The sequence below is a fragment of the Struthio camelus genome, chromosome Z (genome assembly GCF_040807025.1).
Source record: "Struthio camelus isolate bStrCam1 chromosome Z, bStrCam1.hap1, whole genome shotgun sequence".
Classification (NCBI taxonomy): domain Eukaryota; kingdom Metazoa; phylum Chordata; class Aves; order Struthioniformes; family Struthionidae; genus Struthio; species Struthio camelus.
The window spans coordinates 10,091,848-10,108,885 of record NC_090982.1 but is presented as its reverse complement, the minus strand read 5'-3'; the positions used below and the strand labels follow the sequence as shown (position 1 = coordinate 10,108,885).

General features: G+C 47.2%; 1 protein-coding gene across 11 annotated transcripts in view; it reads right to left on the bottom strand.

Annotated features, from left to right (window-relative positions):
* The window catches only part of TMOD1 (tropomodulin 1), a 38,645-nt gene that overhangs the window by 1,398 nt on the left and 20,209 nt on the right, over window positions 1–17,038 (bottom strand). For 6 of the 11 annotated variants that reach the window (XM_068929054.1, XM_068929055.1, XM_068929052.1 and 3 more), the window contains exons 4-9: window positions 13,062–13,181; window positions 8,355–8,444; window positions 7,213–7,343; window positions 5,449–5,556; window positions 3,348–3,491; window positions 2,208–2,352 (exon numbers count right to left, since the gene is read on the bottom strand). In XM_068929054.1, the coding sequence (XP_068785155.1) occupies window positions 2,208–2,352; window positions 3,348–3,491; window positions 5,449–5,556; window positions 7,213–7,343; window positions 8,355–8,444; window positions 13,062–13,181 (738 nt within the window). Of the gene's footprint in view, window positions 1–424; window positions 491–2,207; window positions 2,353–3,347; window positions 3,492–5,448; window positions 5,557–7,212; window positions 7,344–8,354; window positions 8,445–13,061; window positions 13,182–17,038 lie in introns of all 11 variants that reach the window. The other 5 variants (XM_068929058.1, XM_068929057.1, XM_068929056.1 and 2 more) reach the window with 2 other exon arrangements.

The following is a 17,038-nucleotide window of genomic DNA, read 5'->3' as shown; positions in this document are numbered from 1 at the left end:
TCCTCTCAATTAAGAAATGAGATGGATTTTTTTTTTTTTTAATCTAAACCTCTGACTTCAGCCTCCAGTCTTCTGAACATGCTTAACATGATCTCATATCTTCTCATATCTTAACATGAGCCTCATATCTTCTCTAAAAGTTAATTTGCAGCTCTGACAGCTTCAACCACGATTTTTCAAGAAATACTTGCAAGGAAAAAAGGGAAAAAAAAGCTGGAAAGAGGATGTAGAAATTAGTTCATGAGAATGAATATAAAAGCCTTCACAGCCAGTTTGGACAGGACATCTTAAAGAACAGAAGCTATAGGACCAAGACCAAATTCTGGCAGCATTCTGGTAGCAGGTGATGGCAGGCGAGAGCACCAGAGTGGTGCACAAGCAGAGAGCTGTTGCTAACAGGGAGGAAAATAAAGTTTTTCTATACTTATACATTGTCCAGGTGTAGAGCTGAGAAGCTATTGCCAGAGACCATCACATCGATGAATGCGAGCTGTAAACAAGAACCAAATCAGACATAATGCAGATCTTAACACAAAGAGGCAAACTACACAACTGCTACATGGAAGGCAAAGTTGTGACTTCAACTCCTCCCCCCCCCTTTCAAAGCAGGAACAATTAAAACACTAGATTAACGTATCTTTCAGATAATTACTGTGTATGCTACGGACTCCGTGGTCCTACAAAGCCTGCTGTACTCTAAAAGGCAGAAAACAGCAAGCCTTTCCTGGAGCAGCTTTCTACTGACCCAAAATGCAAAGGCAGCCAGAATGAAAAGCAATACAGCATGAACTGTGATACTCAGTATTTGTAGTCACTGAGGCACTGGCCCGTAGCTCTACACGTGGCCATGCTATCCTAAGAGCATGGTACTCTCTGAAGCCAGCGTGATTTATTTTTTTTTTTTAAACATATTTATCATCTACCTGACAGCCACTTAAAGCTATTTTGCTGTGGCTTGCAAACCTGAAGTTGAGTCATAAAGGGACAGAAGGCCAGCAGACTGTACTGGTAAACCATATGCAGGTCCAGTTCATTGCCATTTCTTCATGACTGGCATTTACATGTTAGGTCTTTTCTCAGACCCTGCCTGTTAACCAGGCCTTTCTTTCATCATCAATGCTGGTTGGGCGGGGGGGGGGTGCTCTCTGGTGCTCCGAGCCCCACCTCCCACTCACAGCAGGGCTCTCCCCAGCCATAGCTCAGGGCAGCCCTGGCTTTGTCTGTCTGAGCTTGGAAACCCTTGCGCTACAGAAAGCCCACCCTCCCCGGTGCCATGTCCCAGGGCTTCTCCAGCTTCCTGGAGAAGGACTTTTTTTCTAATGTGCCAACTGGATGTTCGGGTCTGCAACTTGTGGCCATTCCTCCCTGTTGCTTTGTCTGCCACTTTGAGAAGAGTTTGGCCATGTCACGTCTGTGTCACCCCATCTATACAGTGAGGCAATGCAACACAGCTAAGCTGCTATTTTAACTTCATTCAACTATTGATCTGCTGGACTGATTTCCAGTGGTCTAGGTCAGCCTGTAGACAAGTGCTAGCATTAGCTAAAACAGCAGTTTTCAAACTTGCCCACATTTTGCTTCACAAGCAGTTCTGATGACTTCATTGGGGATATTAATATAACTCAGAACCACATGGCTTCACACCTCTCTCCAGAAATACTTTAAGTCTGATTTACTGAAGGGAATGGGCCAAGTAGAGGAATGGGCCCCACTGCCTTCAAAGTTCAAATCTACTATTTTTCATCTCCTTGTTAAAGTGGAAATGAAACTAGAGACAGACAAACAGCTGGCAAGAATCAAAAGCGCTGTCAGTTCACAACCCATCTGCCATATACCATATCACTTACTGTACCAAAGCACATCATTAACAGCTCTCGCTTCCTCCACACAAGACCCACTGCTACTGCCAAAAACACTGTGTATTCAGCAGGTCTAGCTGCACACTTTCTCCAAGAATGGAGCACACTTCATTGCCTTGGTGACAGCAGCTGCCACTGGTCCTGCTGCATCAGGAAGCAGTCAGTGAAGGCTGCAAGGAATCACCAGGCCCTTCAAGAGGTGATGTCTGATTCAAGCGCATCCACGGGAGCCTTCACATGAGCAGTTCTGCCCTTCTCCCAGGTAGCCCACCAGGAGAACCCACAGGCAGGCGCATGCAAAAGGAGAGATGTCTCAGTGCTCACCGGCTAGCAGCCAGCCCAACTCACCTAGGTCATTGTTGTTCATCATGGCATTAGATGCACGCAGCCGGGGGCCTTGCTGAGTGAAATGGTAACCGAACTTCAGCAGGGAGGTGTTTTTTTCCAGCATATTTGCGATTTCCATTTCTACTTTGTTGCCCAGAGGCTGGCTCTTTTGAAAACAGAAAAGCAAGTGAGGGCAGATGTGGTTCCCAGTCCTGCTTTTTAACTCGGTGACTGCCTCTTCACAGTAGCCCTCAGAAGACTCCCTGTGCTGCCACTGACTGTCCTGGAGATGGACCAGAAGCTTGTGCTTCTCCCTTACTATGCAATGCCCAGGAACCTGTGGCACTTGAACCTTTTGAAGCTCAAATGTTTTACTGTTGTAGGTGACTAGTACTTGCCCATGTCTTTATCCTCCTTTCTTAGAGATGCAGCCTGGCGTGCAGACCCTGCCAAGTCGGTCAGGTAAAAGGGTGATTCAGACTGAGCCATCAAATCTGCCATCTTCCCTTCCTCTCTCTGTCTTTGGATCTATTGGTTTATTCAGCATTTCTAGCCAATGAAATAAACTGCAGGCCTGATCCTGATAAACTAAGTGGCTCTGACTATTCCAGAAGTCATCACCCACGAGCTCTGTTGCTCAAAATCTTTACCTTGGAGGGCCTGGCAACTGCAGAGCAGTCTAGAGGGCCTTTCATCTTGACCTCATAGTCCGCCGTGCCAGGGCTCCTGATTGATAGCTTAGCTGCTTCAGTTCTACCTCCAGGTTTCCAGGGAACCTAACCTGCCATGGCATCTCTACCACTACACGCTCCGGCCCTCTCCTGCCATGTACCTTCTATTTCCCTGCTTCATAATAAAATTTTCAGTTTTACTAAAGACTTAAAATTACTTAAGCCCCCTGACCCAGAGCTCAGAGCACGGTGTGATATTGGACAAGTGCATTGCTGCAGCCCCGGGGCAGCACTGGGAACACGGAAAGCTTTTTGCACTACCACAGTAGTGCAAAGCTGCCAGGAGCTGCAGTAAGACAAGGGGCTGAAACCTCTCCAAAGCAAAGTGATAGCAGCATCAGGCAATCACCACCCACTTTGACCAGTCACTTGATTTCCCACAGTCAGGACATCTTTACTTGATCAGAGTTCCTACTCGTGCATGCTTTACCTGGTTGTCGATTCGAAGCTCTATGAGTGATGTGTTATACTGGAGTGCTTCAACAACAGCCAATATCCCTGATCCAGAAATGAAGTTTGACTCCACGTTCAGGCTCTTCAAGGTGTTATTGACCTTCAGCATTTCTGCCAGTGCCTGCCATCAGAGATACACAGGAAGAGCTAGCAGTTAGGCAAGGAGGTTCAAAGCACTCCAGAGGGTCATGGACTCCATTCTCTTCTCCTCTGGAAGACTCCTGGAGAACCTTGGATGCTGGGTGGTTTCACTGCCACTGAATGGAAGAGCTCTGGGCAAGAGGAAGGGACTTCCCTCCTGTCCCAGGAGGTCCCTCCTGTGCCCAGGAGGATTCTCAAATGTGAATGTACTGGAGGCCACAGCAAAGTCTCATTGCAGAAGTGTTTAGGCCCATGCCAGAAGGTCCAGTCCACACATGCTTCTGCCCTAAAAGCTTCATTTGTCCCTTTTCTAAAGTGAGCATGGTGATGGTAGGGAGACTGGCTAGCCTCAGATTCAGCCCTACCTCCTGCCTGGCCCGCTTTCTCCCTGCACTGCTCCTTTTGCATGGAGCTGAAATGCTTCCTATTACAGCAGTCAGAGAGAGGAACATCTGTCTTGAGCAGAAAGGAATTCTCCAACTTTAAGGTTTCCTCTCAAGTAGAATCACAACCGTATTATGTCTCTTGTTTCCCTCAGTGGCTAAGTCCAGAACTGGGCTGGCACATTCCCAAACCCCCTAGTTTTGCCACTAGCTCTAATAAACTTACCTTGTAGGCTGTCTCAGAGAGTCCATCTATGTCATAAAGCAGAAGAAACATAAAGCACCAGAACATGGTGCCCAGCCTTGAGGCCAAGGGGCAGGGCTGACCTGCATCCACTCAACACAGCACTCAGCTCTGCAACTCCTCCCGTCCTGTACACTGCCCTGTTGGCCCTCAGATAGCATCAGCGCTGCCTGTGCAGGGCTCTTCCCCAGTTCAGAGCGCCTGAAACAACGTGAGGGCTGCGCTCACCTTCCAAAAATGTTTTTTTTTTATTTCTAATGGGAAACTGGTGGCCGGGGGGGGGGGGGGGGGAGGGTGTCTGTGTATGTGCATGTGTGTAGGTCTAAAAGGATCACCTGGGTGTCACAGGAAGAGCAGAAGTCTGCTGGCAGCCTGTGCCACGATGCAGCCTGGGAGCAGTCTCATCTGTGCTGCATGTTAAAAGCAGTCCCTGGAGTGTGAACTATTCCCTGGACTAGCCAGGCTGGCTCTGGGGGAGATCTAATCATAAAGCAGCAGGGACAGCCAGGTTCACTTGCAAGTTCACTCTCTCGCTCTCTTTATTACATTATATAGGCCGAGACACTCCAGCACGGGGCTGGACGACATGTGGCAGCTGAAGGACTGATGGGAAGAGCAGGAGGGACAGTAAGCTGCCGTGCCTTGGTAGGTGCTGAGCTCCCGCAGTCATCCCTCTCAGAGCATGGGGAGAACAGCTCAGCACCTTTCTGCATCCCCACTCATGTTTCAAGGCTGCTCAGAGCAGCCAGAAAGACCCTTTCTCACCCACAAAGTCACAGATAAGAAATGCAGGGCTCTGTTTATGCACAGGTTTGCACAAGGGAATATATGAAACAGAGCTGAAGAACGTGCACACTGAGTGGGAAGGGTGTGCGCACAGGGGCATACAGCTTCATACAAACAAGAGTAAATGGAGCATGATGTATGATGATCAGTCACAGACAAATTTCTTCCTAGACTTTTAAAAAATATATCACTAGGAAGTCAGTTCTTGCCTACAACACTTCTCCTGGGAGATTCTTAAGGACAAATATGACCTCTTAATAGGATTAAGGGATTGTGTCTTGGAATAAAGAGCTGAAATCTCTGCAGAGGAAGAAGGAACTGAAGGAAGCGGAGTCTGTCTATGGGTGCTTTCATTAATGCTTGTGAAACTGGAATGGCTGCAGCAAAAAACAAAAGTGCAGAATATGCCAAGGGCAATGGAATGTATAAAAGCAATAAGTAACTTGCTTTGAGAATATCTTGCCCAAGAACAATTAATGTGACAACTTCCTTACAACGATTAGCCTATGTGACACAGTACTTACAAAAGCAACCGGATCGTTGCTCCTTGTTCCAACTATACTGAACTTCTTTACATAGGTGTTATTCTTCAGTGCTTCGGCACAGGCTTTTAAAGTTGGGATGGGAATATTCTGTGAAAAGAAACACAGAAAATGTGTGTTAGGCCCTCATCTGTCTTCAGATTTGTGGTACATGACTGGAACAAATCTTTTATATTTAAACAATATTTTAAAATTATTATCAAGATCAACCATCACAATCAAGCTGCAACCATTACCAAACACACTCAGGTAACTCATGAAGGATATGATAAATATTGTTACAAGTTCTCTAGCTAAAGTCATCATGGCCTAAGGACTGTGGGAATGTCTTCACCCTATTTCCCACTCGGCTGATAGCTCACTGCCTTGACTGGAAGTCTCTGCTGTTCAGTTTCATGGTCCAGAAATTCAGCTACTCACCAACCAAAGTGTTGTGGGGATGTATGTAACTAGGATCCATGAGTCTTTAAAGCATTGCTACTGTGCTTTTTAATACTAATGATAACACCGAGCAACATTCGTGTCATGTTCCGGAATATTTCCATCTATGGGCCTTAATTCAGCACAACCTGAAATGATCTCCTTTTAGTATAAGCCATGGTCGCTTCTGACTGCTCTGTTCAATACTGCTTTATACAATTCTTTTCAGACTAACATTTGCCATGCTATCTCAGCCCAGAAGATACATCCACGCTGCTTATTTTGAGTTCCTTACAAAATGAGTATTCTTCACTCATCGGAGATTGTAGATACCCTTTTCAGATGCAGACAATTTTCAGCTGTCTAGAATTATAAGATGCATCCCCAGCTTGGAATTCTTACCTTGGATCACACAGTTTGGCAACACCTATAACCAAAGCCATCTGCAGATAACGCAGAGCCAAGCAGAGCGTCATCTCTTCCACCTCCACTCGCCAGTTTTCTGAAGTGCCTCCCCAAAATCATGAGTCTAACACAGAAAGAAGCGTCTGCTTTCTGTAAGCCTGGTGTCCTTAAGGCACACTCAGGATCACTGGCCACAGTTGAAAACACGGAAGTAAAAATCTTTTCGCTATAGACAGATGAAAATGTTTGGGCACATGCATTTTTACTGTGCGCATGCAGTCAGCCATGTTCCTGCTATTTGAATACGACATCATTCAACAAACCTCGTGAGACGGGAGCTCTTAACGGACTGAAGTTAAGGAGGGTAAACAGAAACTGTATTGTTTAGCATGTGTATTTGTCCCAGAGGCAGCATAAAAGGCTGTGGTGCGCCACGATTTGCTTTATACAAGAAAGAAGTAAAGGTATCTCGGTGAAGGGACGGGTGGGACATAGACAGAGGTACAAGCCAGAAGGGAGGTTTCTTCATTTTCGCACGGCAGCATTAAGATTATGAAACCTTGTTCCTCCCGCTATTTTATCTTTCATAAACAGCCACTCCTCTAAGGGACTGAGGAAACCATTAAAAACAACCTAAAACATCTTTAATCAGACAGCCTGGAGATGGGTTTCTCTAGCTGTCCTCAACACAACTCAGCCCTGGCAGACAGCTCCTGCTCCTGACTCCATACCATTATCAGACAGCAGGTAACAACCCACCCCGCCCGAGACAGAGGTGGAAAGCACCGGGCATATGTGGCACCCAGCTACACGCAGTGTTATGCCATTACTCTGTGCAACACAACGTACTTGGTCTCTGCCATCTGTGTTTCAAACGTTTGCTCTTGCTAGTAAGAGAATAGAGTAGGAAGGAGCAAATACCCTAATATTATTAAGGTTGACTTCCTCAAGGTCAGGGTCATTGCTTTGTATTCGTTTCAGAGTCTCTTCCACATCTGTTGAGTTCGGTTCTTCATCAGGAACTGGTTTGTACTGTGTGGGCTTAATCACACCTGCAAGTGAAAAGCAAAACATGCAAAACCCAAAATACCTGAAATACCAGCATGCTCTTTATGTGTCTCTCCTCTTCCAGAAGCAGTGTTGGGAAGGAGGAGTATGACCTGACAAACGCTGCAAGCATATGAGGTGCAAGGATTGTACAAGCACTCAGCAGCTTCACTGACTCTGAAACGTTGCCATGCACCAGGGCCAACTTGCACAGCGCAGCCAGGGGTTGGTGCTAAACGCTCTCAGGGTCCCAAACTGGGTGACCACAGGCATACTGCCTGTGTGGGACTGTTTTTTGGCCTGCACTAGCTCCTGGCTGTTTAACTTCTCAGCTGAGAAGCCTTAGAGGACGCTCTAAGGCCTGTGGGGAGGTGATGGGGGATGGCTACAGCACTGTAAAATCTTCTGGGTGCATGCAACAGAACTACGGTCCATCTGAACGGTCCCCTTCCCCCCTTCCCAGGTTTCACTTGTAAGGAAAGAGTGAGAGAAAATAAACATTTTCATCTCCTCTTAAAAGTCAATTTGTTTTAGTTTTGACATGAAGAAATCATTGTGTTTGGAATGATCAACCAAGAGCCACATTTCCTGTTCAAAGTCCATTAAAACTTTAATGTTTCCTGTTAACTTTAACCTTCCCTGTTAGCCTGGGAGGAGGGAGCGTTTTGAAATGTCTCTCGGGAGAACTGCTTCTCCCCAAGCAGATCTCCTGGGAACACGCAGCCTCTCCACAGTCACAGGACAGGCATTTCCCGAGCTGAACACCAGGAGACGGCAGACTGCAGAAGAAACGGCTTCCCCAAAGGCACCGAGTCAGGACCGCACAGCTGTAGCAACTGTGCTGTAGCCAAGGAAAGGGTCTTCAGTCACACACACAAGCTTGGCATGGGGGGCAGGAGTGCAAAGAAAATAAAATCCAACTCGCAGCCTAAAAATAATTCCCACTTTTTCTCTGCTAGCAGCTTCAAAACTGGTAGCCAAATACTCCGGATGGTTAAGCGCTCTAAATCACTTACTGTTGAGCCCTTCTTTGTTCACTATTGTGCTGCTCCCTAGTGCCTCATAGTACTGCTGGTTACTCATCAAGGTGTGCATGCCAAGGATGGCTACAGTAAAAGAAAAGGAAAACAAAACTTGAGTTATTGCAGACTCCAAAGCCAGGAAAAGACGCAACTTCATACAGGTCACATCTGCATACGTGCCTGTTCTTCCAGAGTCGCTCACGATGGGTGTCAATAGCACATTACCTCTTTCTGTACAGGCAGAGAACACCATACAAGGTGGGAACAAATCCCCCAGCTCTCATTAAAATACAACAGGGCTCAAATGTGCTCCTTCTTATGCAAGGATAGTTTGATTTACAGGAGAAGAGGAACACTGTCTTGTGGGCAGCAGACAAACAGTTGAGGTTTCCCGACAGCAGCCTTGGTCTAGCATCACATAAAAGTAAATTTAAAAATCCCACCAGTAGGATTTAATCTAAGGTCCAGTACAGCAGGAGTCTGCACACCCTCAGCACCCTTGCCCACACTTCGCCACAGCCCTGTTTTTGAGATTAGCTGTGCCACATGCAGAACCAAGAGACTCTCAGTCTCTCTGAGACTAACTCTCAGATAGCAAGCTACTGGGTGACACAGTCTCTGAACTTTGGCAGTGCCTATTCTGTTTCTGCTCAACAAAAAGCTGGGGTGAATTTGAGCTCTGTGCTTTTTAACACTTGGAAGTTGACATTTTAAGAAGCTAGGGCCACACTGGTTTGTTGAAATACAGAAAGTGATAGCACAAACACAATTCAAGGACTGCTAAAGCACAAAAGCCGCATATCTGACAATTCGTGCATCGCAAGCTCATGACTACAAAACCAAAATACCAGTGCGCATAGCAACAGGCCCATGGGGTCTGCTGACATCCTTGCTAGCTGCTAATAAAGAGTGGGAAGCCAATGGCTAGAAACATTTGGGCAAAGATTCTGCTTATAAGAATAACTCTGCTCCTCACAGAAAGCTTGTGTTTAGAAATAAAATGGGGTTTCAATTTTTTTTTTTTAATAGGCATACGACTTTCTACAGAAAGTTGCATATATGTAGATATTTGCTATGAACAGACATACAAGAATACGTCTTGACCTCAGGACGGGCACTGTGGTTAGAACAAATAAAGGGCAAATCTCTGCCTAAAATTCAAGTATGCAACCACCAATCCGCTTTCCTTTTCCACAACCTGTTCTTGTTATGCTTGGTTGGCACCTAACAGTCACTATTTGCTCAGTGCCAAGCAGCACAGGGAATCGCAGGAGCAGCAATACTCTCCTTGGGGCCCTTCATCTTGCAATTTGACACTTACATGAATGACATCTCATATGGTCACAGCTCATCATGACTCCCAGGTCTTGGCTGCATGAGCCAGCGTACTCGCAGCAAAGAGCGTCAGTGAACACCACCACTCACTTTCCCCACAACATGTCCCCAGGTGGATTTCACAGAGCCAAGCAGCCTCCATCTGAAAATTTGAGTGAGGATGGGAACTCTGAGTGCATTTGTCTGTTTGTTTTTTAACTGGCCTTTTTATCTGCTATGTGATCACAGCCCAAATTTTCAGAATTGCAATACTGCTAGGGAAAATAATTTGCGAACTCAGAATTCTGGAGACACACAAACACAGGCAGACACACACACACACACACACACACACACACACCCTCCCCAAACGCAGCTTGCTCTGATAACGAAATTGCTCCATCAGCCACACCTGGGGATATCTGGACTGCAAACAGAGAGAGGGAAGGATTTGCTACGATCATGGGTTTTTTTATGGCCAGAGTTTGTCCGGTAGACGAGAGGGATCTGCTGTTTGGAAGTCTAGTGCTTATCATCCAAGGACTCTCAAAGCTGAACTCAGAGCACCCCAGTTCGGCCTCCTCCAGTTGACCAAAGGCACTGGAAGAACCAAGAGCCCTTCTAGGACTTGCAGAGAGCCACCACACACAAGGGCAAAACCGCCAGGTTTGCCGAAGAAGGGATCCAATAAGTCAAGGCAGACAATTAATCAATGAGACTTGGAAAAGCAACGCTGGCACTGTCACTACGGAGATTTCAGCACAGCTTGTATCACATCAGTTCTCTTGCTGACATTTCAAGGGTATTCTCCCCAACATTACAGGATAAACTGCCCTGAATAGCATTTCTCTATGAAAATAATCGCTTTGCAGGTCTGGAGCTTAGGAAGCCCTATTTTCTAGAGTAGGATTTATAGGACGCTACAAGCACAGTAAAAAGAACCAGGAAATACAAGGTTTGGCCAGAGCATGTTGGAAGCCTTAATGCAGTAATTCACTGTTACGCCAGAATGTGATACTATCAAGCAGAAGGAGTCAGGTTAATGTGGTTACCCTACAGGCTTCCTATCTACCATCTTCTAGCAAGAAGGATATTGTCAGGGAGTATGGACACCTGACAGACACAGAATTGGATAAAAGAGTAGCAAAGAGTTATTAGTCAACTGGCAGACCAGCACGGGACACATGCGAGCGTGGTAAAGGAACAATGAGATGTTCATACTCCTCTGGCCAAGGCATCCTGTTTCAGCCACAGAGCTAAGGCCATGCCGCTAGCTCCAGTAACACAGTAGTATTTTCATTTGTAATGTGATGGAACAAGGAGGCCTACACGGAGTCGTCCCCAATCAGGAAAAGCTTCCTGCAAAGCAACAATGGGACACTGCTTTAATTTAACCAGAACTGAAGCTTAAAACCCTCACAGTAGGGACCCTGCCTGTCCTTCTCTGTTTGTACAGCACCAAGCACAACAGAGTTCTGGGCTTGGTTAGTCTGGTGAACAGAGTACACAGATCCTGGCTACAGAGGATCTAATAGCTGCCTACAAAGCCAACGGAGCCAAACTCTTGGTGACACCGGGGGTATAACAAGGGGAAACAGCCGCAGATTGCAGCCCTGCAGGTTCCGGTTGGATACTCCTTTCTCCGGAGGGTGGTGCAGCCCCGGGGCAGAGCACCAGGCAGGTGGTGGTGGGGGGTCTCCATCCTCAGGGAATTTCCAGATGCTGCTGTACACAGCCAGGGCTGCCTTGACCTAGTGCTGGGGAAAGCCCTGCAGTGAGTGGAGGGTTGGACTGGGGACCTTCACAGGGCCCTGCCACCAGCACTGCTGGGGTCCCGGGGTCCTCTGCCTAACTGGGTATTCTGAGGAAATGTGAGTGTTCTGTCATTAATAATGAGACGTGTCACTGTTGTCACCCTGCACCAGGAAGGAATTGCCAGCTCCAGGTCTGCGCGAAAAGACTGAATAGAAGCTGTTTCTTCTGGTCACAGTGCTAGGATTAAGTGACTTTATCCCTAGGCTTGACAAAGCTGTCCCAGTGGTTTGGCTGAGCAAAACCCACTTCTGCTGTTAATCTTTCACCCCGTTCTCAGCCCAGGCAGCCACATGAGCATGTTACAGCAGTCTCCAAAATGCAGGGCCCCTAGCTACCTCAGCTGGCATTTGCTTCCTGCACTCAGAACAGAGGCCTAGCAATGTCTGGGCCGTAACTGAAGGGCTGTGCACCTCAGCACAGCATACAGCAGCCCCTAGCATCCGCAGGATACAGAGCATGAGCTCTGCAACAAGGGAAAGACTAAGACAACATCTTTATACCAGCGTACTTGGGTACTGGTTGCAGGTATTTCACAGGCAAATCAGCTTGCAGGCAAGTGCACACAGCTGCTAATGAGCAGTTTACCTCCCTTGGCAGGTGGTAGATATTCCACCCAGGTCTGCACAGCAGTTTACCTTCTTCAGGGAGAAGCTATCAATTTAAAGGCCATTAGATGTCCCAGATGGATCTCCCATGCAATATAGGGAATTCCTGCAACCTATCTGAAAAAGGCATCTCCTCTCACCATGAAAAAGGAAATGCTGCAGACTCTTATCCTCTTTGCCAGTAATTTGTTCCAGACGCCAAACCATAAGATTGTGCAACTGCACTGGCATTTGCATTTGTCATAGTGAAATTTAAGTAAGTAAGTAAGTCACTGATTCTTCTTGCGTCCTGCTGTGCTAGTTGTAAGAGCATTCTCATGTGCACGGAACATTTGCAGTAGTCCATTCCCTGCCGCTCTGCTCATTATTCATTCCAACTTGCTTCTTAGCCACCACGAAGTATATGAACCTTTTCATGCCGGGTTCCTTCTCCTCTGTAGCTAATACTCACAAAACTGACTGACCACACAAATTGCAGGAAATCAGTATCTTCAAAATGTGTTGGAAAAGCTCTTTGACAACCAGAAGCCCTCAGTATCTTTTGAAAGACTGCTGTAATCTGGCAGCCCCTTTAAAGGCTTGCACAAGCATTGCATCTGTTTGATCATTTCCTAAAGTTTTGGCTTAAAGATAACTGTGCTTCTGAAGGTGACAGGCTGCAATTTGCAAGATTCAATGGAAGAGATGAGAGAAGACATCAAACAAGGTGTTCCATTTCCTTGGTAAATCCTTTATCTTCTTATTCACCTTTGGTTCATGCTCCTGATTAAAGTGGATGGGGTTGCTGGGCTGAAAGAAACTTTAAATATACATTCCCTTTCTAATCAACAAATAAATCCCATCAAAACTGACAGCGTTCAGATAAACAGGAAAAAGCTCAGTCACCCATTTCCCACAAAAGAAGCTCAAAGAAGGAAAAAACAGTAGTTAAGTAACCCAAACCCTGATTCATGCAAAACTGTGTTACCAGCAATGTCACAGAGCTCTGCATCAGAGGCATTGGCAAGGGCTTCCTCCAGTTCCGGCTCCAGCGTCACACTTTCCAAAACAGGATCCATTGGCTTCTGCTTGGGGATCCAAGCTTTTCCTATAAACACAAAGTTAGGCCACTCTCAATGTAGTTATAGCACCTGTTCCACAACTGCAGAGTAAGACTTTACTAGCTGTGCCGGTGCAACTTCCATCAGGTGAAATTCACACAGTGGACAAGACACAGAGGGGCATAAGAACGTAGGAAAAATCAGGAAAGGTACTGAACTGCTGCATTTTAGCTCAGTCTGGGTTCTACTGTGGTGTACGTCAGGAGGGACCAGCCAGACACCTCCAGCTGTAGAGATGGATTCATTTACCAGAATGGATGGCTTTATCTACAAAAGCCTAACAGCACATTTGCACAGTACAATGGCTTTTGAATATACAGGAGTAAAACAGTTAGACTCAGCCTGACCTGGTAGGACTTCTCTTATTTGAAGGCTGCACCACAGAAGTGTAAGAGGGATGCACTCTTGCCAACACTTGGATGAACTGCGAAAGCCAAGTGGCCTGGATAGGGCAGTGCTCTGGACGACCCTTGTCCCTAAGACAAGTCCTGCTGCTAAATCCAAATGCAAAGAGGCACAGCAGATGGCCCTTTTCTGAAATGACAGTGGGAAGGAAGGGGTGGAGAACTGGTGGGGAGCAGGGACAGCTGACAGCTGCCACGTGGGCAGCAGAGATGCAAGGAGGAGCAGGCCTGGGGCAGCTGGTCTGGCTCAACGTTGCTGCAGAGGACTCCAGGGCAGAGAGGCGGGAAGCAGAGGGCATGCCTGATAGGGACCCTGATGCTCTGTCACCTGGGACAGTGGGGTTGCCAACAGGCCAAGGAACATCCTTTTTCCTTGCAAGTCAAAGGTGCAAAGCAAAGGGCACAGTTGCGATTTGATAACATGAAGCCACTGACTGCTCTCTCAGCTGACAGAAAACTAACTCACTTGTGGCATTTTCTCAATAGGCACTGCCCAACCTCCACGCTTAGCACTGAACAAGGGGTTATGTAGTGAGTGACATAGCTCCTATCCACCTCTGAATGCTGCAGGATGAGCTCTGCAGTGCTCCTCCATCCCAACAGAGCAGGGATGCACTGGGCAGAGAGCAGGCAAGCCATGCCCCTCTCTCCGCCAGCTCTGCCTGAGTCTCAGGATGCAAGTGGCAGGGTGTGAGGTTAACTGCAGTGCATCACTGCTCCCAGCTCCTCACTACTCCTCGCATCAGTGTCTCCTTGCCTGTCCTTCCTTGGGGGAATCTGATAGTCCTCTCTGCTCTCCTGCATGGGGGTCCGGTTTGGCTACTCTAGGCTGAGGGCAATGGCAGACGTGTCACCCACCAAACCATGCTTTTGGCCGCACCACCACTCTGGGCCCTGACCAGCCAAGTTCTGCAGCTCCGGCTGGTGGGACAAGGAGATTCTGCTGCCCCGGGAAGCAGAGCAACCCTTTTCAAAGGGACTCCTCCTGTTGTCCAGCTGGCCTTGGGGGAAGCTGACATCCCGCAGCATGCACTGGGCAAAGTCTCCTCCATTACTGCTGGTCCAGGAGAAGGCTTGCCCTTCTAAGAAGATATCACCCCTGGCAGCTGCCTCCAGTATCGCATATCAGCCTCTAACCTCACATGCCCATCTTGATCCCTACCCTCTCCTTACATCTGACAGGCTGGTGCATCTCTTTGCCAGAAGCAGAGTGGGCCAGGACTTCACGACAGCGCACAAAGCTGCGATCACCCCCACCACCAAAGAAAAAAAACAGATTCACTGTGTTTTAGAGCAGCATGGCAGGGAGTGGGTTGTTGGTGCTGCTGTGGGTTGGAAGGAAGGAGGAGAAATACCAGAGCAGTTCAGAGTGGTCCCCTCCCCTGAAACAGTCCAGGATCACTGCAGAGAGATAGCGAGTGCAGAGCTCTCAGCCTGGAATGCCAGCCAAGACTATTTTTGTCCACCCTCTGAAACCAGAGTCAGCAACACTGAAGGGGAGAAACAAAGATCCCACTGCTCAGGGATGTACAGAAACAGAAGCAACTAAATTTAGACTGAAGGGAAAAGCAACTGTGCTTTGGGCCCTCTCAGTACGAAGCAGAGGCTGCTACGAACAGCATTCTGTGGAACTGCTCATCTCCATTCTGTGTGCTGTTGCCTTGACAAAGGGGGCAGGAATTTGCCTTCTGTGAAACAGCTGTTATAGCAAAAATAGGCAAAGCGTCATGTGTGCCTGTACGGTCATACACCTTCTGGGTATTTTGCAGTGAAACATTTGGGAAGGACTGGCACCATCAGCTCTGACTTGGTGTAGATACTTGGAATTGTTTTCTTCCCAGTTGCTCACTGGACACTTTGCTTAACAAATTCAGTTCTGCAGGAAGTAAAAGGAACAGGACAAACTAATTCCACCATTACACAATAGCTCCTTTTGACATCTCATTGTCATCAAAATGTCTGGGTTTTAATCTTAAGCAATTTCATATTTCAATTGCGCCTTATTACAAGTTTGCTTTTCTAAATCTGATGGTGTACGCAAATACAGCTGTATATCATAATATAGCATGTATGCACACATCAACTCCTATTCTGTCCACCAACATGAGAGTGGAAAATATCTCCCATAATATGTTTTAATTGGTAAACTACCCTCAGAAGAGCAAATCTGGGGATTTATTGCCAGCTCTGCAACAGACGTGAGCAAGTAATTTAACATCCCTGGCTTGCGTTCAGTGTAAGTAGTGTCCTCACTTCATACAGCGTTACAACTAAAACTATGTATAATGTGTTTCAGATGATCAGATGGAAATATAATTAACTCATAACAGAAGTTGAAGATTTGAAATTCCTGAAATATCTCCCTCTCCTGCAGAGCACTGTAACCTTCTGCTGTATTAGAGAGGCTGACAAATAAAGCTGGGTTGAGATATGCTGAAAGTTGCTAAATTACTCTTCCCTACAGCACTCACTTTAATCTTTTCATTTAGTTTTTCTAAGGAGAACTCATTTTTCTAAAAATATCACCTCAAGATTTACCGAATCAGACAGATTGAAACAACAGCTCTCTCTCACAGATGCAAATGGATCATTAAGAAGAAGAGGTAGGCAGCTCTGAGAAAGACGGCACTGCGAAACTTATAATTCTCACACGCCCATATTTTTGGTACGCCTCTTTTTTTTTGGGCCTAGGACAACCAGGAGAGAGAGGAGCGTACAAGGAAAATTTCCGCTGGAGGGGGATCATGGTACAGAGGGGCACATAAAAGCAGAAGAAGAAAGCTGGTGAGCATCCCCTGGCACTTGGAGACAAGGCCTATCCGGACCATGTGTCAAACCAGACGGTATTCAGCATGCTGATGGGAGCAGGGAAGCGCTTTGAATAACAGGACATGTCGCAGAAGGATGGGCTGGAAGATGCCAGGACAAGAGGACCGAGGAGAGGCAGAGCAGTCCCTGGCTTACAAGCACCAGTGACAAGGAAAGCGGGGCTGCCTCAGCAGTGGCAGAGTATGATGCAGGCAGGCAGAAGCATACAGCTGCAAACGACTAGAAGGTGAGGGTTGTCTTGCCAGGGTTAAGGTTAGGCAGGATCTGCTGGAAACATCATCGCTGACGTACAACAGAGTGGAGGGCTGTGGAGTTTCTCTGTACCAGGATGAAGGCCAGGGTGCAGGAACAGAGCATGAAAGGCAATAGGGGAAGGCAGGGAACAGCCTAGCGAGCCCGAAGGAGAGCAGAGCAGAGCAAGAATAAGAGAGAACAGAAGATGTTTTCCCCAGAGCTGGATGTAGCTGCAATGAGATGGGGAAGGAAAGGTGCACAGTGGTACAGCCTCTCCCCATCACCTACCAAACCGTTGTGTGGTACCCAAATCAGCACAAACACCCACCTCCCGGCACACCCGAATCTATCCGCCAGCCTGGGCTTGGGTTATGCAC